Source organism: Caretta caretta, chromosome 1 (genome assembly GCF_965140235.1).
Source record: "Caretta caretta isolate rCarCar2 chromosome 1, rCarCar1.hap1, whole genome shotgun sequence".
NCBI lineage: Eukaryota > Metazoa > Chordata > Testudines > Cheloniidae > Caretta > Caretta caretta.
Window position 1 is genome coordinate 258,072,688 of NC_134206.1, and position 26,660 is coordinate 258,099,347.

Consider the following 26,660-nt stretch of genomic DNA (forward strand, 5'->3'; position numbering starts at 1 on the left):
CACTCACAGCAGGCACCCAGCAACACACTCCTTCCCACGCGAGCTTCTATTCTCTCCTCATAGGCTACTAAGTACCACTGTCTCACCCTGCCAGAGCACATATGCGGACTCCTATTCTTGTTCTTTTGGCTCTCTGGACCTTGTATTAGTCAATGAAACGCAGAGCTCTTCCCCGCAATGCAGTGGAGATGGTTCCTAATATGGAATAGGAACAGGAGGGTTGGCAGCAGCTTACGTCCAGGGTCAAGGCTCACATTATTCATTTCCATTTTAAAAAAAACATTCTTAATGTCTGGACAAAGATAGGAACTACATAAACACATGGAAAAAGCAGACAAACAAGGAAGCACTCTGCACTGCCATGCAGGAGATCTAGGTTGTATTCCCAACATCCAACTCCATCACTGAGCTGGTAGTGCTTAGTATTGCTCTGCATTGCCAGGCAGGAAACTAAAATTCCAGTTCCTGTGTTGTGTTCACTGGATGGGTGGGAGATGGGACAGACAGCTCAGTGTCATAATGCTACTTATATGGCTCTGCACTTGCTTGCATCAGCCTTGGGTTCCATTTCCAGTCATGATCTGTCATGGACTAGGATTGCATTGCCCTGTGACTTAGTAAGGTGTCTGAAGTGAATTGAAAGCATGGTCAATGTACTTTACCAGGCTTATACCCTTTCCTTCTGTATAGTTGTGAAAGACAATCCATTCATCTTGTGAACACCATAGCTCGAAGCACCTCCCAAGGTCAAGACCAGTGCTGTGAACAGTGCAGTCATGGCCCATCCCAGAGAGAAGGGTGCTACACGCTGCGCATCCGTACACACTTGAGCTGGCACTATATCAGCCCTTCCAATCACTGAGACTAAATTCACTCCGTACTTATAGGGAGAAAAAATAATCTCTAGCAGCCAAGCACCTAACTACAAGGAAAACTGAAAGCATTAGCAGATTAAATCCATCCCTTTGCACTGTAGGCTCTAACCATAAGACTCTTTATTAGGAAGTTAAATCTTAACAAGTGGCTTAAGGGATGGATAAAGCTTTCCCTGGGATAATCTGCCAGCATGTTGTCCAGTTTCAGTTGCAGGCTATGGGAAGATGAAAGTGAACAAAGAAGACTGTGAAAGTCTTTGTTCAGTAAATGGCTGCATAGCAGCCAAAGGTTGTCTCCTGCCTAGGTCTGCCCCCCCTGCACCCCCCATGCACACGGTCATCTTCAAAAAGCCAAAACGTCTCCCCACTCTACCACCTCCCTGAACTGGGATAATTCATCTGTATCAACTAATTATAATCCTATCTATAATTTCAGCTTTTTAAGGCTTGTTTTCACTCCGTTTTTTTTTTTTTTTTTTATAATTTGATTGCAGATTAACTCAAAGTAGTTAACATCTTTGTAAAAGCTGGACATCCCTAAATTACTGTTCTAGTCTACAGTTCAGTCACAACATTTAAGAACGCCACCATAAACTATCGCTACTCCTTGTTGCGACAGAGGGGATATTTCTCTCTTCACAAACACATATTTATCAAGAGAGTATATCCAAGGGGGAAAGAAGGTAGGAGCATTGCACTGGGATGTGAAAGCCACGGGGCTTTCATAATTCTCTCACTTTTGGGATACAAGCGGCCTACCTCTGATACAAGAGCAACATTACCTACGCACTTATGAGACATTAGGAACGGAAGAGAGCTATCAGGTAATCTAACCTAAAACAGTTTCAGGAAACGAACTGTACGAATGGCACTGTATTGGTTTTCCCACTCTGCAACTGGCTGTGCATACCGTAAGAGATCCATTCTGCGTGCTGGGCGTATTCGTGCTCTGCTCTCCATGCGCCTGCGTACTTCCGTAGAGTGTCAGATTGTGCTCGCTGGTCTGGCCTGCATAGTCCTGAGTGTGTGGCACCCCATACTCTGTGGGGATCCCATTCTGTGGGGGTGGAGGGAACGGGATTGTGGTGAATGGCTGGACCATTGCATCAGGAGTGGCTGTTGGCTCCTGGTTACCCTGGAGAAGGGGAAAGGAGAAAATGGATTTAATATGCTACAAATGATGGACCAGCAGTCCAATCTAAGAAGAGCAAACAGGGGTCCAATCCAGCCCAGCTCAGTATCTCATTCATTGTCACTACACTACCACCCAAACAAGTCCTCTATTGCATTTTATACAGAAGGAACACTCCTCCCCAGAGAGCACAGATTCTCATTTTTTTAAGTTTGCTTTGGCAGCTTTGAGGATACTGGACAGAATGAAGGGGCCATATTTGCGGCTCAGGACCTACACACCCTTGAAATATCACAGGATCCCCTAAGTCATGTAAGGTGTATCTCCGGGGCCTGACTGGCTTGCATCTCCTCCTCAGGCCCAAATTACAGAATAGAATTCTCTTTCTGACTTTTCCTGAGTGCTCCCAGCATTCCAGTGCTGGTGACATTGGTCCTAACACCCCTATAAAATGCTAGTGTACTTGGCTGGCACATCCCACTTCTCCCAGTCCTCTAACCATTAAGATATTTCTTGTGATAAACAGAATCCTCATGGCACTGCCCCCAAGTACTTAGGGCAGTATTCCTTGCTATTATACTCTAGTAAAAGAGAGCAGAGATCTGTTTTCCAGGACAGATCTGTGCAAAACAGATTACCCAGATACCCAATTACTGGAATTCATGCTTCTTGCCTACTCCTCAGAAGACAGACAGGAGCCATGGGGAACTGAGAATTGAGAATACAGGCTTGCAGCACTTGCTCTCTCCCAAGCATTAGCATCACTACCTTCAAACAAGACGTTAATTATACTCCTCCCTCAACTCAGGGCATCCCACAGAGATTTCTGTGCTAGGACAATTGGCTTTTTAGCAGCTTTTGGCGCCATTTGATGCCAACTGGTTGTCTATTAAACAGATACTCCACCAGACGAAAGGTATCCCAAAGAGGGTAAAAATCCCATACTGCCATGCCTCCAGAGGGTCCTAGCACTTCCAAAATCATCGTTATAGCCACTCTGCCCAACTGTCAGGGCCCATCTATATGCCCTCAGGGAAGGGAGGGAAGCATGGCTGGAAGAATTCAGTCACCTGGGGTAAAGGAAGAATGGCCCATGACATTCAAGTCTCTCTGACCTTAGAAGACTGGACTACTGCTCTGTTTCTATTGCACCCATCACCCCACCAGAGAAAGCCAAGGAATATTCTCAGGCTAGGAGGTTGCTCACCACTGTACTGTAATCCCGATTTTAAGTTTCACCTGCTACTCCAGACATGGGCCCTCCTTCCACAACACCCTGAGGTAGTGGAGCCTGTTGTAATATTGGTGTGCTTAAATCAGTGGACAAAAGGGAAAACAGTCTTGTCCCCAAATGAGGCAAAGGGATCTCTGCTGGGAAGGGATTCACCAAGGCGTAATAGCTGCAGGAAATTACATCGTAGTCGTTCAGCAGAGAATACAGAGACACTGAAGGGAGCTCCGCTGAAACTGGACAAATCTTTCAATCCAGTTATCAAAGTGCCTGCAGCTCCCTTTCAGAGCGAATGAAACAATGAAATTCAATGCAGCTCCAGCCAACACAGGTCATTCAGACATTGGCTGAATCTCAAACTTGTTCTGACACTAGTATATCTGGCCTGTGTCCCCTGCGGACCAGATGATCATGCACGCCTGTAGCTGGCAAGAAGGTGAGGAAAGGGAATTCAACACCATTCAGCAGTGCAGAGCTGCAGCCACGGACCCTATGAAACCACACCGCCCGTTTCACTTACTGAAGTCCAGTCCCTACACAAAGCTGCATATTAAACACTGCTGCTTGCAGAAACAGAACTTGGAACCCTTATCAAAGAAAGAAAAACCAGTAGTCGTGTTTCAGCAACTGTCAGCAGCACTGTTAAATTCACAGACGCAGACATTTTTACCACCATGTCATGAAAATGGCTGCACCACCGCTGGCAGCTACTGGAATATACAGTCACTCCTCACGTCCCTTTCGTTGTGACCTTGCGGATCAAGTAGGGAACATGCTCGTTTAAAGTTGCGCAACGCTCCCTTATAACGTTGTTTGGCAGCCGCCTGCTTTGTCCACTGCTTGCAGGAAGAGCGGCCGGTTGGAGCTAGCTGGTGGGGGCTTGGAACCAGGGTGGGCCGGCAGCCCCCCTATCAGCTCCCTGCTCCCCTAAGTTCTCTGTGCAGCAGCCGCCCAGCAGGCTACCAATTGCTGGCAGTTCAGCTGTCCCTCCCCCCACTGCCATGTATTGCTCCTGGGAGCCTCCTGCTTGCTGTGCAGGGGAGGGGGAAGAGGAGGGCTAATGTTAGGGTGTCCCCCTCCCACCTACTCCTGCCCCCCCCTTGCCCCTTCTCCATATAGAGCAGGGTGGGGACAAGGCAGGGAGCTTGCTGCCCCAGCTGCTGTCTCAACTTCCTGATTTTTTTTTTAAAGGCAATGTACTTAGAATGGGGTCAGTGTACTTAAAGGGGCAAGGCACATCTCTCTCTCTCTCTCCCCCACACACAGGGTGTGTGTGTGTATGTCTCTGTCTGCCATGCTGTCTCCCCTCCCTCCATTCGTGCTGCCTTGTAGAGTGTGAGGCTACATTAACAACAATGTGTTAACCCTTGAGGGCTCAGCCGAGTGCTAGTTCATCATTTAGCAGTAAGGCATTCCCTGGGAAATATCCCACCCTCTTCCACTCTCTAACTTCACCACCTTAACCAAGCTTCACAATCATCATTGCGATGTACAGTATTAAATTGTTTGTTTAAAACTTATACTCTCTGTGTGTGTATATATATTATATTAATGTAAATGGGGGGGGGAGGTTTCAGGGAAATTTTTTTTCACCAGACAAAAAGTATATTTTATTTTTATACAAAAATAAAACAGTTTTTGGTCTGGTGAAAAAAATTTCCCTGGAACCTAACCCCGCCCCTATTTACATTAATTCTTATGGGGGAAATTGGATTCGCTGAACATCTTTTCCCTTAAAGTGCATTTTTCAGGAACATAACTACAATGTTAAGCGAGGAGTTACTGTAGCTGCAATTATTTCCAGTGTAGACTCACTCAATGCATCATCTGTGCAATGCAAGGTTTCCCCAAAAAGCCCAGAAGAGTGGTAGCCCCACCATGCTTTAATTTCTATCCAATTGCTTCCCTTACCCTGACAAGTTCCCTGTCTTTGAACCTTTAAGTGAATCTAAACTAATACAATAAATAAGTTTAGTTTTTTGAAGGAAGGACAGGCCTGAAGACTTTATTTTTAAATGAAGATTTTAAAGAAACACCATCAACTTAATTATGTTTCTGTCTAGAATTTTTTAAACTTATCATTGAGAGAGACATCTCTGATTATTATAACTGAAAGTTTAGAGAAAAATCATTTTAATATTTTTTCAGTTTATTTTCCTTGTCTGTTTGACAGCTGTTTGTCTATAGTTAGTTTTAATGTAAGTCAGTTCCCCATGACTGTGTAGGTTTTTCCATTTTTAAAATAGGAACAAAATAGGAAACTGTGATTGTAAAACTACAAAAACTGGCAGCAGGACTCCGGGGAAGGCGCAGTATCTAAAATAGTCGTTCCCAAACTTTAACAACCTGTGAACCCCTTTCACTAAAATGTTGTGTCTCGCGAAGCCCCTCCTAAAAATGAATATTTCCAGGGATTTTCTCCTTTACCTGAGTATAAATTATAAAAGCAGGGACCTTGGAAATATAAAATTTGTTTTTATGACATGCTTATTACATACTATTTATTAATTATGATTTATCATTACAGTATTTTATTACATTATGAAAACGGCAACACTCTTCCAAGATCTCACTTTCGTAGCTTTTATCACTATGAAGAAGCCTGTTATAAGACAAAGCTCCTGTGTTTCATCAAGGAGTATCTGATGTGAAACAGCATGAAGGTATTTAAGAAGCCAACTTAAAGAGTTCCTCCTACAGAAGCATTCAGGTCTTGAGCAGTCCAGGCAAACAACGCACAGCATTACAACAAAGCTTAAACTTGTTCTTCATAATAATTTTAAAAACAATACTAGCTGCCTATTTAATTTAAAAACAGCAAAAAATATCTACCTCCCTTTCCATTTCTTATAAGGAGTCTTGAAGTTTAAATCTCCTCAGTGTGATAGATATGCTTGTTTTGATCTGCTTAGCTCTTGGAAGTCCAGGGGCTCCAGGCTGCTGGCCCCATGCTGCCCAGGGTCCCTAGGATGGCTCTGTCCGTCATTAGGGAATTCTTTCCCGAGAACCCCCTGTAACATTTCGCCAACCCCCAAGGGTTCACAAACCCCAGTTTGGGAATCACTGATCTAAAACTACTAACTTATTTATTTTTAACTGACTAGCTTTCAAGTTGACAATATCTCTAACACTGAGAACAAAATGCTAATTAGAAAGCTTTTAAAAACAAGTTGGACAAACATCCGTCAGGGATGGTCTAGGTTAACTTGGTCCTGCCACTGCGTAGGGACCCAGACTTGATGACTTCTCAAGTTCCCTTCCAGCCCTTCATTTCTAGGATTCTATGAATAAGACCTATTAGGTCACACAGTCTATCCTCTTGATAATGCAGGATTGTTCCCTGCAGGACATATTCTATTGTTTTATTTAATCTTGTTTTAAAATGACCCAAAAAGACTATCCTGCAAACCTAACAATCTCATTTTCAGAAGTTGTTTCCCTTTTAATTTCATTTTATTCCTTTCTTCCTATCTTACAAGTTCATCCACTTGTACCATCCTAAATAAATACGCTTCCCACTTTTAGTCACAAACATTTTAAGGGTGAAAATAGTATGTTCCTTCTAGCCTCTTAGTGGATGCTTAGACAACACATATATATTTAGCTCTTAATCTTGCCTCATAAATCCAACTATGATCATTATCATCCTCTCTGAACTTCCCAAATTTTTCAATCAATTTCTGGTGCTGAATACAGTACACCAGATGAAGTTGTCCCAGAGCAATTTAGAGGGGACTATCACCACCCTGCTTTTTGACTTCACGTCCAAGTAATTCAGTTCAAAACCATATTTGCTGCCACACTATTGCCAACGCATTTTAAATTTGATGTTTCCTACTATCTTTCACCAGTATTCTTATCCAGGTTTCTCCCTCCCACTGAATATTTGTATTTCAGATTATTTTTCTCCAGATGTATTCACTTGCACATTTCCTGCCTGATCTCACTATTCTCTGCCCATATTTCTAACCTTCGTGGATCCCTTTGTATTATTTCTCTGTCCTCTCTAGTGCTCGTAATACCTCCTATTACGCTATCTGTAAGTTTTATTATTGTCCTGTTATCATCTAGATGTTCAGCGAGTTTCACCTCTTAATACTTGTTCCACTATTTTACTACTACTAATTCTTAGCATGTACAGAACACTTTAAATCTTCTAAGTACTGCACATAGTACAGGAAACACCAACAAGACCTGAAATTACAATTCAAATATAGAAATTGCAAGGATTGGGCTCCTCACCCTCCCTCCCTCCTAAAATGTAAATACAATTCTAACAGCAGTATTTAAGCAAACTGATTCTCCCACTTCCCAGGTATGAAGGACATGAAGAAATGCAAGAGTCCTAACAATCACAAGCAGGAGGAGAGGTGTGAATGGATGGACTGAAACTGCATTGCCTACCCATCCTTTCTACAAACTGTCTTGAGAGTCTTGTCAGCAATAGTGTGTTTCAAACTCTCTTCTGCAGATGACAGCCATCCCAGACTAGCCGAACAGGGAAGGGTTGTTCACGAATAGCAACAAGCCCTCCAAGTGCAGTGGTAGCTTGGCAAACAGTAAACACAGTGTATGGTACTTTTTTTTTAAACACAGTGTACAGTACTTTTTAACCTGCAGTTCAGCCCAAGAAAAAAATTCTGCTCTCTTCCACTAATTCATCCACAACCAGGGACTCAAACCAATTCCCCTCTCAAAACAGATGAATAGATTCCTGCATCTGATTCATTGACACATGTCCACGTCAGACCCCACTCCCATAAAGATACAGGGAACACCTCCATTGCTCATAAGAAAACTAAGGCTCTGTTCAGAAACATAACTGAAACAGCGGTCAGAGCACAAAAAGGATATGGGATTAATGTAACTAAATGCAGCTTGAACCCAGTCCCCTTGGCTTGTAAGGTGTGATCCAGAGTAGTGCGTGGCTCTGTGGAGGCCAAGTAGAACACTAAAGACAGAGACCTCCTTCCCAACTTAGATCTTGTACACGCACTTAACCAATTTATCTAAAACTGTTTAAAAATTTGATTTAGTTTAATTGCTCAAACCCCTTTTGTGGAAACTTATACCAGCTCACACTGGTACATCAGGAAATTTGGTTAAATCGGTGCGAAAAACTGCATACAGATCAGCCTTTATACAAATATAATAGCTTATAAAGATGTGGAGCTGGGGACATTCCTCTGAATATTTACTAAACTACTTTACTCTTCATTGCCATGTTAATTAGGTAAATTCCTTTGGCAGTCAGTAGGTGGTGAACCAAGATCATGACACTGAAATGGAGCACGGCTACTAGAGAAACATTGGCCTGGTCTACACACTTTTTTTAAACCAGTACAACCATTTTGGTCAGTTGTGTGAATTTTTTTTTTTTAATAGTTATACCAGTAAAAGCCGTCGGGGGAATACATTTATACTGGTATAACCATGCCATACACCAGGACAGTTCATTACCCTTCCTGTATAGGAATAAGCTATCCTGATCTAAGCACATGTACACCTACTGAACTGCGACTACCCTAGGGAGGTTGTACCACTTTAACTATATCAGTATAATTAAAGAAGTACAACTTGTGTGTGTAGAGAAGCCCATAAAAATTGTCCTACTGGATCAGATCAGTTGTCTATCTAATCCAATACCCTGTATGAAAGTAGCGAGCATCATATGCTTTAGGAAGGTGCAAGAAACTCTGTGAATAACTTGCCCTTGGAGGAAGTTTCCTTCTCCTGTCAGGTTGTGGTTGGTTGACGTACGTCCTGAAGTACTAGGGTTTATATCCCTCATTTAAAAACAACAAACCAAGCAAAACAAAACAAAAAAACAAAAACAAGCCACCAAGCAAAAGCCAATGCACTCTTCTCAGTTGTAATGTCTACACTCAAACTTGTGGCAACTGATTACCTGTTAACTTGAGGTAATTAACATGTTTGTAAAGGCTAGTATGATCCAGGCTATAATTGTTTGTTCTTTATTCTTTATCCGGGAGAATAGACTAGAAGTAAAGAACAAACATTTATAGCCTGGATCTAAAGAGTATGTATCTAGTAAGACAAGCCCACAGAGGAAGGCACCAAGCACATGACAGCTTTCCAACCTACTGATGTTGTCTGCTGAACGGTTTGAATGAATGGAAACATGAGATAGGGATCAAGGAACTGTCGTGCCCTCTCCCTTCAAAGCCCAATGCCAGAACTATGGTCTTACGGGTCAAGTAAAGCTGGGTAAAACTAATTCAGAACCTGACCACACAATTCCCTTGGTGAAATAAGCCATGAAGTGTTGACCAGAAGAAGGTCTCCAAACAGTTTCTTCTTGAAAAGAGACAGGAGCAGGACACTGCCCTGTCAAAGCCTTCTTTCCTTTTAGTATGAGTTCAGAAGTAAAATATCATAGCAGGGGAGTCCAATAATAAAATCAAGACTTTTGAATTTCACCTCTTGTCAAAGAAAAGAAGCCAAAGAAAGCACACCTAGTACTTGTGGTATGAGCCAGCTGAAGAACAGCTACATGACAGCAAGGGAGACCAGAGATTCTGATGTCTGTCACTACAGGGATGGCAGCAACTCTCGCAGTCTCTTCCTGAAATTGGGGCCTTGTCTGGGGGTAGTCAATAGGCAGCCTGCGGTCCACATCCAGACCGCGAAAGTCTTTTCAGCAGACCGCAGGGGTCCCGGGGGCTCAGGGCTTCAGCCCTGCAGGAGGGTGTTTCAGTCCCGAGGTGCTTCCCACAGGGATGACCCTAGGATTTCTGGTGGGGCTGAAGACCCAAGTCCAGGCACGTGGGGACTTGGGGCTTCAGCCTAGCAGTAGACACGGGGGCATTCCCGAACATTTATCCAGCTCTAATCTTGTGCACCTGAATTTAAACCATGACAGTGGGAGCCTGCCCAGGGCTGACAGCTATGTAGCCCCTGGAATGCTACCCACCACCCCAATCAAAATCTAAAATAGTACACCTGGGCACAGACCCTGCAATTAAACTGTCCACAATTCCACCCAAGCTGCTGAGGCTGCATATTTCCTGTCTTGGAAAAACCTCTTCTGGTTGACTGTTTTTTCCCTTGCTGCCAAACAGGGCTGATGGAGGAAGAAAGGGAAGTTATTCATATTGCAGTAACTGAAGTTCGAGATGTGTGTCCCTGTGGGTGCTCCACTCTAGGTGTCGATGTGTCCCAGCGCCATTGATCAGAGATTTTCAGTAGCTGTGCCTGGTTGGGACACAGGCGCTCAGTTGGTATCTCCCGTCTCATTGGAATCTTCCTGAGCACCTGTGTCCCGCACCCCCCTCAGTTCCTTCTCTACCGTGGAGTGATTATACTAGTACTCCAAAGTAGAGGGAAGGTGGGTGGAGAGTGGAGCACCCACAGGGACACACATCTCGAAGAACTTCAGTTACTGCAAGGTGAGTAACTTCCCTTTCTTCTTCAAGTGCTGTTCCTGTGGGTGCTCCACTCTAGGTGAATGTGTAGCAGTACCCACTATGGTCGGTGGGACTTTGGAGATGCAGCAGTGAGTACTGTAGAGAGTACTGTATGGCCTACTATGGCGTCTGCCATGGTATCTTGTGTGATAGCACAGTGTTTGGCAAACGTGTGTTCAGGTGACCATGTAGCCGCCCTACAGATGTCAGAAATGGGTACGTTATGTAGGAAGGCAACGGACATTGGAATGGAACGTTCGAGTGGAATGAGTTCTAATGCCTTCGGACGGTTGAATATTTTGAATACGGTAAGAGGATCTGATGCAGTCAGAGATCCACTTGGACAGACGTTGTTTAGAGATAGCCGTACCTTTCGATCTTTTGACGATGGAGACAAAGAGACATGGAGATTTACGAAACGGCTTAGTCCTGTCCAAGTAAAAGGCGATTGCTCGCCTGACATCGAGAGTATGTAGGGATGCTCTGTGTGGAGTCTTGTGAGGTTTGGGATAAAAAGTAGGCAAGTATATCGGTCTGTTAAGGTGGAAGGTGGATACCACCTTAGGGAGAAATTTAGGACGTGGTCTCAGAGTGACTGTGTCTTTGGAGAAGATTGTGTAGGGATGATGGGCCATCAGGATGCTTATTTCACCTACTCTCCTTTCTGATGTTATTGCAACTAAGAAAGCTACCTTCATGGACATATGGAGAAGAGAGGAGGTAGCCAAAGGCTCTAATGGAGGTTTCATGAGAGCGCGAAGAATGAGGTTAAGATTCCATGTAGCTGCCGTTGGCTAAATTTCAAGGCAGAGATTTTGCAGGCCTGTGAGAAATTGTTTTATGGTGGGGTGGGTAAAGAGTGAATAACCTTCTAACAGGTCGTGGAAGGTGGTAAGCACCACCAGGTGTACTTTGATGGAGCTGAGCGAAAGTCCATCCTGTTTTGGTCTCAGGAGGTAGTCTAGAATGTTAGGGAGGGTCACTATATTGGGCGTTAAGTGATTACGTGAGCACCAGAGGGTGAAACGCTTCCACTTCTGCAGGTAAGTTTTACAAGTGGAGTCTTTTCTACTGTGCAGAAGGACGTATCGGATTTGCTCGGAACAGGCTAGTTCATGGGTTTGGAACCATGAAGGAACCAGGCTGTCAGGTGGAGCTTTTGGAGCTGGGAGTGAAGAACCCATCCGTTGTCCTGGGAAAGGAGATCTGGCCTATTGGGAGAGCCCGTGGATGACAGGAGGTAAGGATACCACGTCTGTCTCGGCCAAGCCGGGGCAATCAGGATGACCTGGGCCTTGTTGTCTACGATCTTCCGAAGAACTGTGTAGCAGAGGGATTGGTGGGAAGGCGTAGAGGAAAGAGTTGTTCCACAGGATGAGGAACGCGTCTTCTAGTGATGCAGTCCCGAGTCCCACTCTGGAGCAAAACAGCTGACATTTTCGATTCTGGGGTGTGGCAAACAGGTCTATTGACGGGGTGCCCCAGAGGAAGAAGAGCTGTTGAAGTATTGCAGTTCCCATTCGTGTTCTGTTGAGAAGGGTCTGCTGAGTGCGTCGGCAGTAGTGTTGTGGCAGCCTGGTAGGTAGGAAGCGATGGATTTGTATTTAATGTTGTATGCACCAATTCCATAGTCAGATGGCTTCCATGCAAAGGGAATGTGATCGGGCTCCCCCTTGTCTGTTGACGTAGTACATACATGCTATGTTGTCAAGACCCAAATAGATTTGTTCTTTATGAGGGGAAGAAAGTGAAGGCATGCTCACCTCACTGCTCTGAGCTCTAAGAGAGTTATGTGTAGGTGCGTCTCTAAGGCGGATCACCGGCCTTGTGTCCTGTGACCCCCGAGATGTGCTCACCAACCGATTAAGGAAGCATCTGGTGAGCATGAGCACTGGGGATCGTTGCTGGAAGGAAACCCCCATGCAGAGATTTTCTGGTCTTGTCCACCAGTGTACGGAAGCTAAAACATTGAGAGGAAGAGTTAGCAGCGACCCTATGGTGTGTCTGTTGGGTTTGAAATCGGAATTGAGCCAGCCCTGAAGACATCTCATGTGTAGCCTGGCATACTGGACCACGAAGGTGGTGGCTCCACATGACCAAGGAGTTGTAGACAGATTCTTGCCTGTGTCCTGGAACAAATAGAGTGTGCGTACGAGCTGTGTGATAGCGAGGAATCTGTGATAGGGAGCAAGGCTCTGCTCTGGATTGAGTCGAGATGAGCTCCGATGAACTCGATCTGTTGTGTAGATGTCAGGGTGGATTTTTGGATGTTTATTTAGAGGCCTAGGCTGTGAAAGAGGGAGATGGCAAGACAGATAGCTTGAAGTGTCTCGCCATAGGAGTTGCCTTTGATGAGGCAATCGTCCAGGTAGAGGAAAAGCGTGATCCCATGTTTGTGGAGGTGAGCCACGACCACAGCTAGAGTTTTGGAAAAGACTCTCGGGGCTGTGGAGAGGCCAAAAGGAAGAACTCTATATTGAAAATGGTCGTAACTGATTGTGAATTGTAGGAAGCAACTGTGAGCTGGATGAATTGATATATGAAAATAAGCATCCTGTAGGTCGAGGGCTGTGAACCAGTCCCCTTGATCCAGTGTGACCATCTTGAATTTTTGTATCCTCACGAATTTGTTCAGTCGGCGTAGATCCAGTATAGGCCTCCATCCCCCAGTCCTTTTCTGGGTCAGGAAGTAATGGGAGTAGAATCCTTTCCCTTTGATGTTGTGTCGGCACAAGTTCCACTGCGCCTAGCTGGAGAAGGTGAGCCACTTCTACGCGAAGTAGGTGCTCATGGGAGGGGTCCCTGAAGAGGGACGGGGAAGGGTAGGAGGATAGGATATGAATGGGATAGAGTAACCGGACTGAACTATTTCGAGGACCCAGCGATCCTGTGTAATACACTGCCAGGCATGTTGGAAACTCTGGAGGCGGTGGCCAAATGGGCAAGTAGGCTGTGGAATCAAGGGGTGGTTGTGCAGACCCTCGACCAACGTTTCAAAATTGTTGTTTATTCCCGGATGGGTGGGAGGTGGTTGCTTGAGCTTCATTTTGTCTGCACTTAGGGGGTCTAGAGCGATTCCTATTTATGTCATATGGTTTGGGTTGAGGCCAATAATATTGTTGTGTGCATGGTCTTTGGTAAGGTTGGTATCATTGTCTCCTGGGAAGAGATGGGTGAATACCCAGGGTGCACAGTGTCGCTCTAGAATCTTTCATAGTGTGAAGTAGTTCATCCATTTTTTTTTTTAAAACCGTTTGTCTTTGTCAAAGGGGAGGTCCTCCACTTTGGTCTGCAGATCTTTAGGGATGCCAGATGCAGAAAGCCATGAAGATCTGCGCATAACCACAGCAGTTGCAATAGTACGGACTGCTGTGTCTGCCATGTCTAAAGAGGCTTGTAGGGCCGTTCTGGAAATCAATTGGCCCTCGCTCAGAATTGATTTAAAGTCCGCTCTCCTATCCTCTGGAATGTAGGAGGCAATTTCAAAAAGTTTATTGTAGTTATCAAAGTTGTAGCTGGAGAGGAGTGCAGAGTAGTTTGCAATCCTGAATTGAAGAGTGGAGGATGTGTAAACCTGTGTCCGAAGACGTCAAAGCGTTTAAGGTCCTTGTCTTCCCGGGTGGGCCGATATTGTGGCTGTTTCGTGCTTTGTGCGACCGCATCCATGACGAGAGAGTTCATTTGTGGGTGAGAAAATAGGAAGTCAGCATCCTTAGCAGGAACATAGTATTTATGTTCGGCCATTCCGCAGGTAGGTAATAAAGAAGCTGGAGTTTGCCAGAGTGTCAGCTGGTTCCAGGAGAGCTTCATTTATAGGGAGCGCGATCTTTGACGGTGCAGAGGGTTGAAGGATCCTGAGGAGTTTGTGTTGTGTCTCCTTAACCTCTTCTAGGGGGATGTCTTGACTGAGTGCCACCCTCTTGAAAAGCTCTTGAAATTGTTTACAGTTGACCACGTTCTGTGGAAGCGGGGGGGGAGAGGGCTCTGTATGGAACAGATGGAATTAGGGGTCGGTGAGTCAGGATATGGTTCGTAGCTCACGTTCTCAGGAGGGGGTTCAGGTACTCTAGAAGTGGACAGAGCTGCAGATCGAGGAACAGAAGCAAGTAATGGTTTCGTGGAAGAGGTCTGAGAATGAGTGGTGGGAGGATGTGGCCAAGGGTACCACTGGGGCCCAGGCATAGGGTAGGAGAACCCAGGTGCCGTCCATGGGGCGGCAAAATAGGGAAACTGAGGCTGGTGGCTGAGGACTATAGCCTGAAGTGGAAGAGGGTCCAGTGGAGGAGGAGAGGCAGGTGGGGGGAACTCCGTCTGCTGCTGTAGATCGGGTTCGCTGTCAGTGAAGGTAGCCAGTTCAGGTGGTGAGAGTGGCTGTTCGAAGAGTGAGCCCTTTGTATCCAGGAGCGGTGAGTTAGGCTTAGGTGGCACTGATAGGTCACATTCAGTGAGGAACTGCTGCTCCTGCTCCCTGGGCTGCCCTGAGCCTGGACTGTGCTCTAGCGCATTAGCAACTGAAAGAGGAAGTGTCAGCGGTGCCGCGGGTCTGTTGGAGGTGCCCTGAAGGGGGTCTGCTGCAGGTGCTGGGACAGGACGCAGGCTTGGTGCCGACATTCTTCCCGGCACCGGGGCAGAGCGTTCAGTCGGCACCATGGATATTTTTAGTGCTGAGGCGCTCGGTGCCACGGAAACCTTCCCGGTATGGGAAGTAGGGTTCCTGCCTCTGCGGGAGCCACGGCTGAGGCTTTAGAAAGGGCTGAGGCGCTGTCAGCACAGAGGGTAAGGATCTCGCGGGAGACCCTTTACCCTTGTCGGAGTCTCTCCCAGGAGACTGCTGTGCTTCTTGCCTCTGCTCCAAAGAGGGTGACGCAACGCTCCCCACTGGTTCGGATCCGGCCGGGGAGCATGTAGGAGCGGGTTTAACTTTCCCCGTCTCCGAAAGCGGCTGCAGGGATTTTTCCATCAGACGCATTTTAAGTCGCAGGTCCCTGTCGCGCCGAGCCCTTGACTTGAGGCTTGTACAGTGGAGGCACTTTGCGGGAATGTGGGTTTCCCTGAGGCACTTCACACAATGTGAGTGCCCATCAGACTGTGGCATGGAGTCCTGACAGGAAACACACTTTTTGAATCCTGAAGCCCCTGGCATTCTGAACTAGAAATGGCAGGGGAGAGTGTCTCTGCAGGAGACAAGCCTGAAGCGAAAAGGTGTTTGTTTGTTTTTTTTAAAACTAAGTAACTAACTATGTAACTACACTAAAGGAAGGGAAACAACTGGGATGTAACTAATAACTATTTCTATAGTCTTTGATACTTTTTTTCCTACTGAGACCAGAGAAGAGAAGTAGCACTGCCCCGAGTCCCGTCTTCAGCCAGGGTCGGTTGAGAAGGAACTGAGGGGGGTGCGGGACACAGGCGCTCAGGAAGATTCCAACAAGGCGAGAGATACCAACTGAACACCTGTGTCCTGACCAGGCTCTGCTATCGAAAATCTCCGATCAACGGTGCTGGGACATACCGACACCTAGAGTGGAGCACCCACAGGGACAGCACTCGAAGAAGGCAGTGGTCTTTGCCCCTGCCCCTCAGCAGGAGCCATTTTTACAAGAAAGAGGAAAGAGTTCAATGGCTTGTGGTGGCTCTGTTCTTCCCTTCCGTCTACTTTTGGGACAAGGAGAGGGCTCTTGTGCCTCTCCCTCTTCTCCTCTTCCCCCCGCACCCCTTCAGCCCCGCTGGGAATCGTGGCGTCAGCCCCGCCGGGAATCATGCCAGTACTCAGAGCTTCAGAGCAGTGAAGAGCCCCAAGAACTGCAGGAGGAGCAAAGGTGAGCCAAGGTAGTCCCACCTCCAGTGCTTTCGACATTTAATGGCATGTGTTTAAAAATGTCGGGGAAAAAAAACAAGGAAGAAAATCAACACTGAAAACCATTCATTTAAAGACGAGTGGACCGATGCTGATTGTTTTATTTTGCCACAACACCCAAAGGGTCAACCAGTATGTTTAATTTGGACAGAGACTGTGGCTGTTGTTAAAAATGGGAACATCAAACAATGAAGCACATGGATTTTGACCACAAATATTTGCATCTGTTTGACATTTTATCCAAGTAATTCTCAAAGTCTCAGATAAATTACTTCTTTCTTGGAGGTTATTTTTAGGTTATACAGTGGTTTGATTTTATTTTTCATTTAATGCAGTAAAAATATATGCAATATAGGCCCTGGGTATATTGCACAGCATTGTATGTGTTCACTGAACCAGGGCACTTGTGGTGTGAAAAATGTTTCTCTGGCATCCAGACCTTGACTTTATCTTGACCAAGAAATTTGGGCCTTGACAAAAAATTATTGACTACCCCTGGCCTTGTCTATACACAGTCTTGCAGAAGTTTAACTAAAGGTGTGGGTTTGAACCAATTTAGTTAAATGGGTACAATTTGTGTGTAGACATTCTTGTTTCGGTTTGAGGCTAGTTTATCCGGTTCATTTTTAAATTTGGATTAAGCTAAACCAAAATAAGAGACTCTTAAAATGAAAAAAAGAAAGCATCTATGCACAAACTTATTTACTCGTTTAACTAAATCTGTTTAAAAACACACCTTTAGTTAATCTAGTGCAAATCTATACAGAGAGAAGATTTGGCACTGCCTCCTAATGCCAGATATGTAAAACAGGGATTCACATTCAAAATGCAATATACCTTCCTATAAATACTGTACTATTCAAACTCAACCATAATACAAGCGTGAGCCTGTGAATTTTTGCATGGACTCCAAGGTTCAGGGAAGCTCACAAGAGTAGAGAAGTCAAGGAAAAGGAGCAGAAAGAATCACTTGCATATTCTTACACATTATTTCAGTCTTGCAATATTCTACTTTCCCATTTGCCTCAGATAAGCCATTTTTTTTGGATGGGTAAGGAAAATAAAATTTCACTTTCCCATCATCCTCATTGACAAAGGTATTTTGCACCTGAACAAGAACACCGTCATGATAATTGTGAAAGAATGCCTTATTTAGCAGTGCTTTTATAGGTCTCTGGTATCTGATAAAATAACACAGGAGATCTAGCCTGAATTATGTATCTCCCTTCTCCCCAGGATAAGTCCTCAAATATCCATCATATCAGCTCATGATCAGACGCTTCTCCTTTCTGGGGACTGTGTCCTGTTTCCTTCTCCTCTTCTCTGTGGAAATGACAGGAACTAACAAACAAAGAAATCCCATGGCTGCCTGCAGCCCTACCACTCAAAATCCAAGGTGTTACAGTATTGCTCAAACACTGTTGATCTCCCAAGATCTAGAAAGCAGCTTGGTGGCCAACTGGGAAATGAGACAGTGAGCAGAAACGGGAACTTGTCTCTGTATATACAGGAAGGAAGGAAGTTCTTATGTAGCTCTAACACTGTTCTCAAGAAACCCATAAGACAAACTGATGAAACCGCTTTGGACAGGAGACTCCAGCCTTCAGTACTTCACAGAGAAATGGAAGTCTCTTCTGAGTAGGTTTCAGATGTCATGATGGAAAAAGGTAATTCAAGCAGCATCACCTACCCACATTTGAAACTCCAAAGAGAGGAGTTTCAAATATCTCACTAATATAGGATTCAAAGTCAAGAAGCAGTATTGACCATTTACATGTACATAGTGAGAGCATAACTCCAGCCCCACCTGGAGCCAGCCTCATATCCTAGTTGCCCTGAAGAGTGGAATTCGACATACATACCACAGCCCCATATTGGGGAAACCGGATGGGTTCAAAGGACTGGAAATGAGATACAAAGCCTTTTGTCTCTATATCACTATTTCCAAATGGCTCTTGTTGGAAGTGATCAAAATCTATCACCATCCAACAGCTATTCAGTGTCGTAGGTGCAAAGGGATGGGGGCAAGCAAGGGGCCTGAAATCAGCTTTTAACAACGCAGTTGGAATGACAATGTATACAAGTGTTGCCAAAATTAACTTTCAGTTCTGTTCTTAGTTGGCTGGTATCCACAACACAAAAATGCAACCACAACTGCTTCCTTGCTAACACTGCCAACACAGGGCAAGCACTGAATAAAACATGGAGACTGAACACCAGTGAGAGTTAGATGGAGGGTATGGAAAGCTTGCATTGCTACCATATCTGTTCCATAAACAGAGGTCTTCAGCACCCAAGGCTGTCCCTCTAGCACCTTTCACCAGCACTAAAACTGCAGTGGATAAAAAGAGACAGGACAGAGTACTGACCTAGTACACAGGAGATGTGGGTTCTATTCTTGGCTCTGCCACTGGCCTACTGGGTGATCTTGGGCAAGTCACTTCACCTCTGTGCCTCAGTTTCCCAATACGTAAAATGGGGATATACTGACCTCCTTTGTAAAGCACTGTGCAACAGGTAGGTATTACTACCACTGTAATATTAGAGATTCTTTTGTCTGAAGGCTTGGACATTTATTCTTCCCATCACGGCAGCTTTGTTTACACTGGAATTTTTCAGGCCTGTAATTCACAGTAGGTGCAGTTCCACTCATGAGAGCACTCATAGAAGCTGTATTTCTCAGAAGCCTTCTATGTATTCAAGCATTTTTATCACTATCATCAAATGGTGAATAACAATGTGGTGAAAGTGCTTGAGCTCACCTGAGCCTTGTCTAGCCCACAGAATCCACTGGTTCTAGCACTGGTTTTTCAGAACACCATGAGAATTATAGGTCTGAAAAATTCTAATGGAGACAGGCAGAAGAAATTTGAGACACGAAATTTACCCCCTGGACTTCTTTTTAAACACATCATATAGAAGGAAGCCAAACCCCGCTGCTGTGGGAAAGGAAGAAAAGAGAGATCTTTACTTTCAAGCACCTGAAAGACAGCACACACCCCCTGACAATCATTGTTCTTAACACCAGTTAACCTTCACTCTATTCCTGTGCACAAATTCAAGCTCTCTGTGCTGAAATGGACAACAACTTAGCCAAGAATTAAGCCTAATCACCTGGCTGAAAATATACCCTTGCTCTGAGCCATACCACCTTCTGCCCAGTCTCCCAGTGGATTGGTACTCTCCACTGCTGGACTCCAAAACACTGGGTCTGCTGCTGCTGAACTCTGCATCAACTGCCTCACCATAAAAATCTATCGTCATTGACACACCCTAGAAATAAATTAATGCTGGTTAGTGATCTCCAATCATTCTATGTTGGCCTCTGCTGAAGTGGTAGGAGGGTCCCCATACAGAAACAGAGTCCTCTGCTGGGATGGTTGGAAGGTGAGGCTTCGCTTCCGGATTAGAACCTAAATCACCCAACACAAGGGAGCAGCAGACTCAGGATAAGGGGTTCCTATACATGAGCCCACTACTAGAGAGGCAGATAGAGGGCATGCCATCAGTGGCTTTCAGACTGACTTCCTGACCCTCAGTCCACTGTTTCCCCAATATCACACCACAAAACAAAGTTTTCTGTGTGGGGGAATGGAGTGGGGAAAGCAAAATCTTTGGTGGAATGATATGATAGTGCTGGCAGGGGCCACTGCCCACACAAGCTGGATCTCCTGCTCTAAGCAGTGCCACGCATTCCAGATGCCTCTGCTCCAAGGGGTAGGGAGGATGACAGCCCTACACAGGGCACCATACTCCTACAATTAGTGACCGGGGCACTCCATCACAGCTACTTCACAGTGGTAGTAACCAGATTCCCCAAAAGTGGCACTGGAGCTAGTTCTGCAGATTTAGGAAGACATCACAATAAAAACTAGAATTTTTTTTTTTAAATTACAGCTTAAATCCTAGAGAAGCTGATGCCCCGCACCCAGAAAAATTCCTACTCATTGTAGGCAAGTGGATTTTTCAAAGCCTTGCCTATTGCATGTGTCTGCCTGCAGTGGGAGTCACATGCAGCTCTCTCAAACTGGTGCTTCTCTGGAAAGAATTGTGGAGATCCCTTTGCAACCAGAAGCCAGGCTTCCTTGTCTCTTTCTCCACAGCTGAAAGAGGAAAGTAGGGTGGTACTGAACTGTGCAAAGTAACTGCCTACATCATGATTTTGATGGTAGAAGGATGCACATAAACATTAAGGACTACGTCACAGCCCAGTCAAACATCTAATTTCACTTACATAACAAAATCCACTCTGATTCCCCTGTTCCAGTGGCTAGCAAAATCTACCCCCTTGCCTGCACCTCCTTTCCCCAAATCCAGCACCTCAGGATGAAAACCAAGGACAGAGCAGCAGTGTGCCAGCCGGATGGGGAGGGGGAGGGGAAAGGAGGGAATGGTGGGAAAGGGAAAAACATCTGGAATCAATTGGTAGGGTTTTGAATGCCTTGGAAGGAACTGCAGAGCTGGCAGAAAACACAGTTAGGAGCTGTATGTACAGACACGACTTTGGAGATGAGATGTGGGGGAATGCATAGAGAGTATTTATATATAAAGCACAACTCCTCTTGAGATTCTTCATTATATAAGCAGCTAAAGTTGTCAGGCTCATACCACTTTCACTGCAGACTACACATACCACGGGTCCATATGAATTTGTCCTGTGCATGGAGAGAATTCAACAGCAACCAGACTGGCTCAGATGCGCACAATCCTAGCCAAGGCAAACCAGACTCTCCTCTGTGTTTTAAATGCCAGGACTCAATAGCAAAGCAACAATACTGTAACAATCTGCCATGGGGGTGTGGATGGAGGAGAGAAGTGGCAAAGGAGATCTGTGATTGACTTGGCATGTTATTTTTAAGGAGTTTGGTGGCTCAGGAATCCAGATTGGCTCCCACATTGGCTCCTCTAGCTAATATAGTTTCCTCTTGCCTTGTTATTCATTTTTTCCAAGACCAAATTTCCATCCTAAAGGAAGGTTTCATTCTGTATTCTGGAAAGCACTGACTGTGCAAAGGATTTAGGGCTCACAGTGAAAAAGCAACTCAACATAAGCTCTCAGTGCAATACTGTGGTAAAAAGGGCTAATGTGATCCTTGGATGTCCAAGCAGGGAAGTAGTGAGATGATTTTACCTCTTTACACAGCATTGGTGCGACTGATACTGGAATACCAAGTATAGTTTTTAAAAGGATGTTGAAAAACTGGAGGGGTTACAGAAAAGATCCACAAAAATGATTTTGGAGCTGGAGAAAATGCTATACAGTGAGAAACCTCAAGTGCTCAATCTACTTAATTTATCAAAAAGATTGAGAGGTGATTTGATTACAGTGTATAAATTCCTTCATGGGGAGACAATATCAGGTATTAAAGGCTCTTTAATCTAGCAGAGAAAAGCATAAAAAGAACCAATGGCTGAAAGCTGAAGCCAGACAAATTCAAATTAGAAATTAGGCACAAATTTTTAACAATGAGAGGGATTAGTCACTGCCACAAGCTCCTAAGGGAAATGGTGGATTCTTCACCTCTTGAGATCTTCAGCTCAAGAGTGGATGCCTTTCTAGAATACATGCTTTAGTTAAACATAAATTATGCTTTAGACAGATACAAGTTACTGGGCCCAATACAGGGGTAACTAGGTGAAAATTAATGGCTTGTAATATACAGGTGGTCAGACTAGATGATCTAACGGTCCCTTCTGGCCTTAAACCTCTATGAATGTCTGACATACCTGTAAGAAATTTCTACCTTATTGCGGAATCTCTTTGTCGACCTGGGGGAGGAGAAACCTCAATTTATCATATACCAGTTTGTAACCCACAAGTCTGCACTAAATTCTGCTCTATATCACCCACAGATATTGCTCAGAGATGCAGCCCATCTAGCGACATCTTCTCTACACTTCCACTCTCTCAGTGAGGTCTCAGTAAACTTCGGCCTTGATGCCTTCAGATGGAACAGCCCCCCAAGATTTCCAAAGGCAAGATGCTCATTCCTATCCTCACCCCACTAAAGTCTTGTCTATACTAGAAAAGTGCACCAGTTTAAAGAGACCAATTTAAAAACTGATCTTGTTAAACTGGTGCAAACTCCTAATATGCAGACATACTTTTAACTGGTTTAAATCCTTCTGTAAGCTAAACTGATGTCAGGGCTTCTGTGAGTATCTACAGACTCCCAAAGATTGCACCTCAGTGAATCCCAACAGATTTCTGCCACCCACAGCAGTGTACTAAGGGGTGAATAGATACAATTTTTCCTCTTTCCATTAGTCTGCCACCATACCAGAAATACAAGAGGCTGAGTCACATCAAACTCAAACCATTTCTGCCAACGGGTCCTACATATAAATGCCAGGCTAAACAAGGCAACACACCCTAGGATATAGGCCTGGCAGTAAGAATGAGCATTGGGCAGCCAAGAGAGAGAGACTCTAGGATATGCACCTAAGAACAAATGCAAGCCTCTGGTACTCAGAGGAAACACCAAGATGTAAGCCCGAATGCTAGTATGAATCTTGCAGTTGGGGGAATGCCTTAAATTTACTCCATTTTTATCTTATTTCTGAAAGGAATTGCCAAGGAGCATTGTAGCCTACCCGTCTCCTAAGGCACCAGTGCTGCCATGATGCTGTACTGCCTTTGGAGCAATGAATATTTAAACAGGGCAATAAATATTTCAGAACACATTCATCCTGACGAGAAGTCTATTAGGATAAAAGAGAAGACATAAATACTGCAGGGCCATGGCCACTCCTTGTCCTGTTCCCCCCTCCTTCCCGAAGCCTCCACTAGGCACCTGAGAACTTCAAAGATTAATGAGCATAGTTTCAGTTACTTTCCAAACAGCAAAAGCCACCACAAAGGAGGAAAGAGATGTGTGTCCCATATCCCAGGAGGATGGGACCTCAAAATGATCACCAGCTTCTGGAGAGATGCAAACTTTTAGATGATATTATCTTGTTCTGAGGGAAAACAATTGCTTTAAGTCCCCTCAAAGCTTTCTTAGACTCTACTCTTCCACAGTACATCCTGAAACAGTAAGACATGTTGAGGGCCAAGCTCAGTGCCAGGTCAGCCAGGTTCAGCTGCAACCCCTCTCCTTAGTTTAACTGTTGAGTTTACTCTGGTGCTTTTTCTATTGCTAGCAACTCCTCTCCCTGCTCTTAGCCCTCTGTGGGATGTAACAGTTGCACAGAACTTTGCAATTTCTGATAAAACATGAAACATGAATAAGAATGGATAGAAAACAAATTTTAGAATACTACAGAAAATACATTTGTTTAATGAGTTCATCTTCTGCATACCTTCTTCATGTACTGGATTTTAATTTTCAGAACTAGAAGTCTTTCCTGTCCAAGGCCTTGATTATACTTCCAGGGTTTGGTTCCTTGGAGACCAAGTTCCTTTTTAAAGGGGTTTTCCTGTACTGGAGGCTACAGTCCTCAGTAAATTCTGAAGCAAATGTATAGAACACAGTTAAGAGCCATATTCACGGCCATAGATATCAGCCTTGGGCCTGATAGGTTTCCCACAAAACGTTGGCTGCTTCTAAAATTCAAGATGGATAACCCGAAGCTCCTCTGAGAATGCTAAGAAAGCAGAAGGCATATTTTGGGGATGGGGCATAACTGCATTTACATCATCATTGACTTTCATATGCTTAGATTACAGGAAGAGGATGTGGAATTCATGGTCTCCTTACAGAAGGGGTCATATATCAGCGACCACCACTTATTCACCAGGTCATGAAAGATCCCATTTAAAATTCTAAACAGATATACAATATTAGGAAAAGCCATTCAGGATGCCATTTAGCCTTACATTGAGTGAAAGGAAATCAGCGGAATACCAGTTAGATTAAAACAAACCGTCCTTCTGGAGGCCTGCCTGAATGTTACCAATTTAATAAATAAAAAGTCTGAGAAAAGCAGTATGACTCCCATCTCCAAATGATCTAAAGTACAGGATGAGCCATCATGACTGCAGACTAAAGATAGAACAAAAGTGGTGGAGTGTAGACACCTGCCCTCTGTTGGAGGGTGAGGGGAGAAAAGAAACAATGCTTTCAGATGGGATTTTAGGAAGAGGGAATTTGAAGCCCATTGGAGTGAGTGGTTCTTTGAGCCATCTCGCTGACAACACTAGTGACAGAAATTTACTCCACCAACTGCCTTGCAGCAGGATGGTCATATGCTTCCCCTATCTCATCCCCATACCCACTCTGCACAAGCACGGATTTGATTAGTCTCCTGCTGATTAAATCAAAGGGGATACCCCAATCTTACTGCAGAAATGCATCTTTCTACTCCTCAACAGTATTTTCAGGTATATGGGAGAATTCGATGTTACAAGTCACACTCACACAGGAATAGAGTAGTTCCAGCTGGTACGACTGTCCTGACAAGTTTCAGAAATCTAAAGGATAAATTTTGCTTCCTATTCCTTATTTTTGCCCCCTGTTTAGTGTTTTTTTCCCTAAATGCCAGGATAACTGATCCTGGGGGAGAGAAGAACGTGTTGGGTCTTGGTCTTTTGCTTCCAGGAGGATAAGAACCAAAGAGAAGGTGCAACTTGAAGCTATCCCTCTGAAAGCCTAATCTTATCAAACAAATCAGCAACAACAGAAAATGAAAGGTCGAAGTTTCCACAGACAAGGGGACTTATATCTCCCAGGAACCCTTTTAATGCAAGTGGGGCTTTACAATATGCCATTAGCTCTTTTTTTTTCTTGACTAAAATGTCTGAATGCTACTTGGTCTGCTCTGGATGGCCAGTTCCATATTAATGAAACACCCTCTCCTTCCCTCCCACTCCATGGCATGAATTGGCTCCCATATGAAATATTGAGCTGTCAAATGGCAAAACCTCTCTCCCCATATAGAATTTCAGGGAAGTGAAGCTGTGTATTGAATTGTTAGATCGATCACTTGCTGCCTCCCTCCGTCCCTGCAGAACTGAGGCTCCAGGAGGGTTCGCAGCAGCCACTACTTTTGACTATGGCCAGGGGGCAAGGGAAGAGATCCTGTTTACATCAACATTGTAAGTACCATAGCAAAGTGGTTCCAAGGGCGGCAGCGATTTATTTTACCCTTGTTGAGAGCTTGGATTTTACATTCCCACTCCCATCTCTCACTGCAGTCACCTTTAGTATTGACAGACCCCTCACTAAGGAGGGCGAAAGGATCTGGGGAACCCCATTAAAAATCAAACACCTGATCTGACAAAGAAGAATGACTTGCACCTTTCAGTCCTCCTAACAGGCCTTGCGAACACTCAAAGATATATAAAGGAGGCTTATGGAGACTCAGTGGGGATCATGAGTCCACAATTAAAAAAAATATATCTATCCCTTCATTGAGAAATTTAAAGTAGTTGCCACCATTTTGCAGGACACATCAAAACTAGTGAGAGCTCCCTCTGCTTGCTAGGTAGTAGTTTAATACTATTCCTGGAACTGTGCATATGTACACTAGTGCACAAAAAAGGCAGTGGTGGGGGGAGGGTCATATTAATCTGATCCAGGATGACAGAAAACCAAATTAGAAGTTAAATGTTTACCAAATGGAAAAGGAGAAATACAATAAAGAAATAAAAGAAAATTTTATTCTGTATTTTCTAAGGATAGATTTATTTCCAATTAATGGAGATAAGCGGATGACAAACTTTAATTTTGGATAACTGCAGCCCTAGTGGCAGGAAGGTCATGCTGCAGCCAATACTGGTGATATTCCTCATGGAGTATACTAATTTCACTACCAATTCATCCCAAAATCCACATGATTGCAGCAGAACCTGTCATGAGCATCTTGAACAAGAAGATTTGAAAGATGCTTGAAAGATGGGATACGAAAAAGCAAATTAAATACTAATGGAAGACAGGAAAGGAGAGCAGAGATACTGTCGTGTGTGAGCACATGTGTTCAAGTAAGTATTGTAGGAGGAACAGAATTTCACAGAATGTTAAAGGAGCCAGAAGCACAAAGGGAAGACTATCTCAGTGCTAGCACCAAAATTTTTCTGACATATAGTGGGGACACTGGAAAATGCAATTTACTCTTCGCTCACTGAAAGTCCCATACAGAACACAGAGAAAGATAGTTTTCTCCATCCTACAGACATGTTCCTTTGAAGCAGATGGCA

At 44.5% G+C, this 26,660-nt stretch overlaps 1 protein-coding gene across 17 annotated transcripts in view; it reads right to left on the minus strand.

Annotated features, from left to right (window-relative positions):
- Nucleotides 1-26,660, minus strand: part of RBFOX2 (RNA binding fox-1 homolog 2) — a 251,988-nt gene that overhangs the window by 75,497 nt on the left and 149,831 nt on the right. For 16 of the 17 annotated variants that reach the window (XM_075123530.1, XM_048832917.2, XM_075123534.1 and 13 more), the window contains one exon: nt 1,786-2,010. The exons of the other annotated variant lie outside the window; for it this stretch is intronic. In XM_075123530.1, the coding sequence (XP_074979631.1) occupies nt 1,786-2,010 (225 nt within the window). The remainder of the gene's footprint in view (nt 1-1,785; nt 2,011-26,660) is intronic. 17 annotated transcript variants of the gene reach the window in all.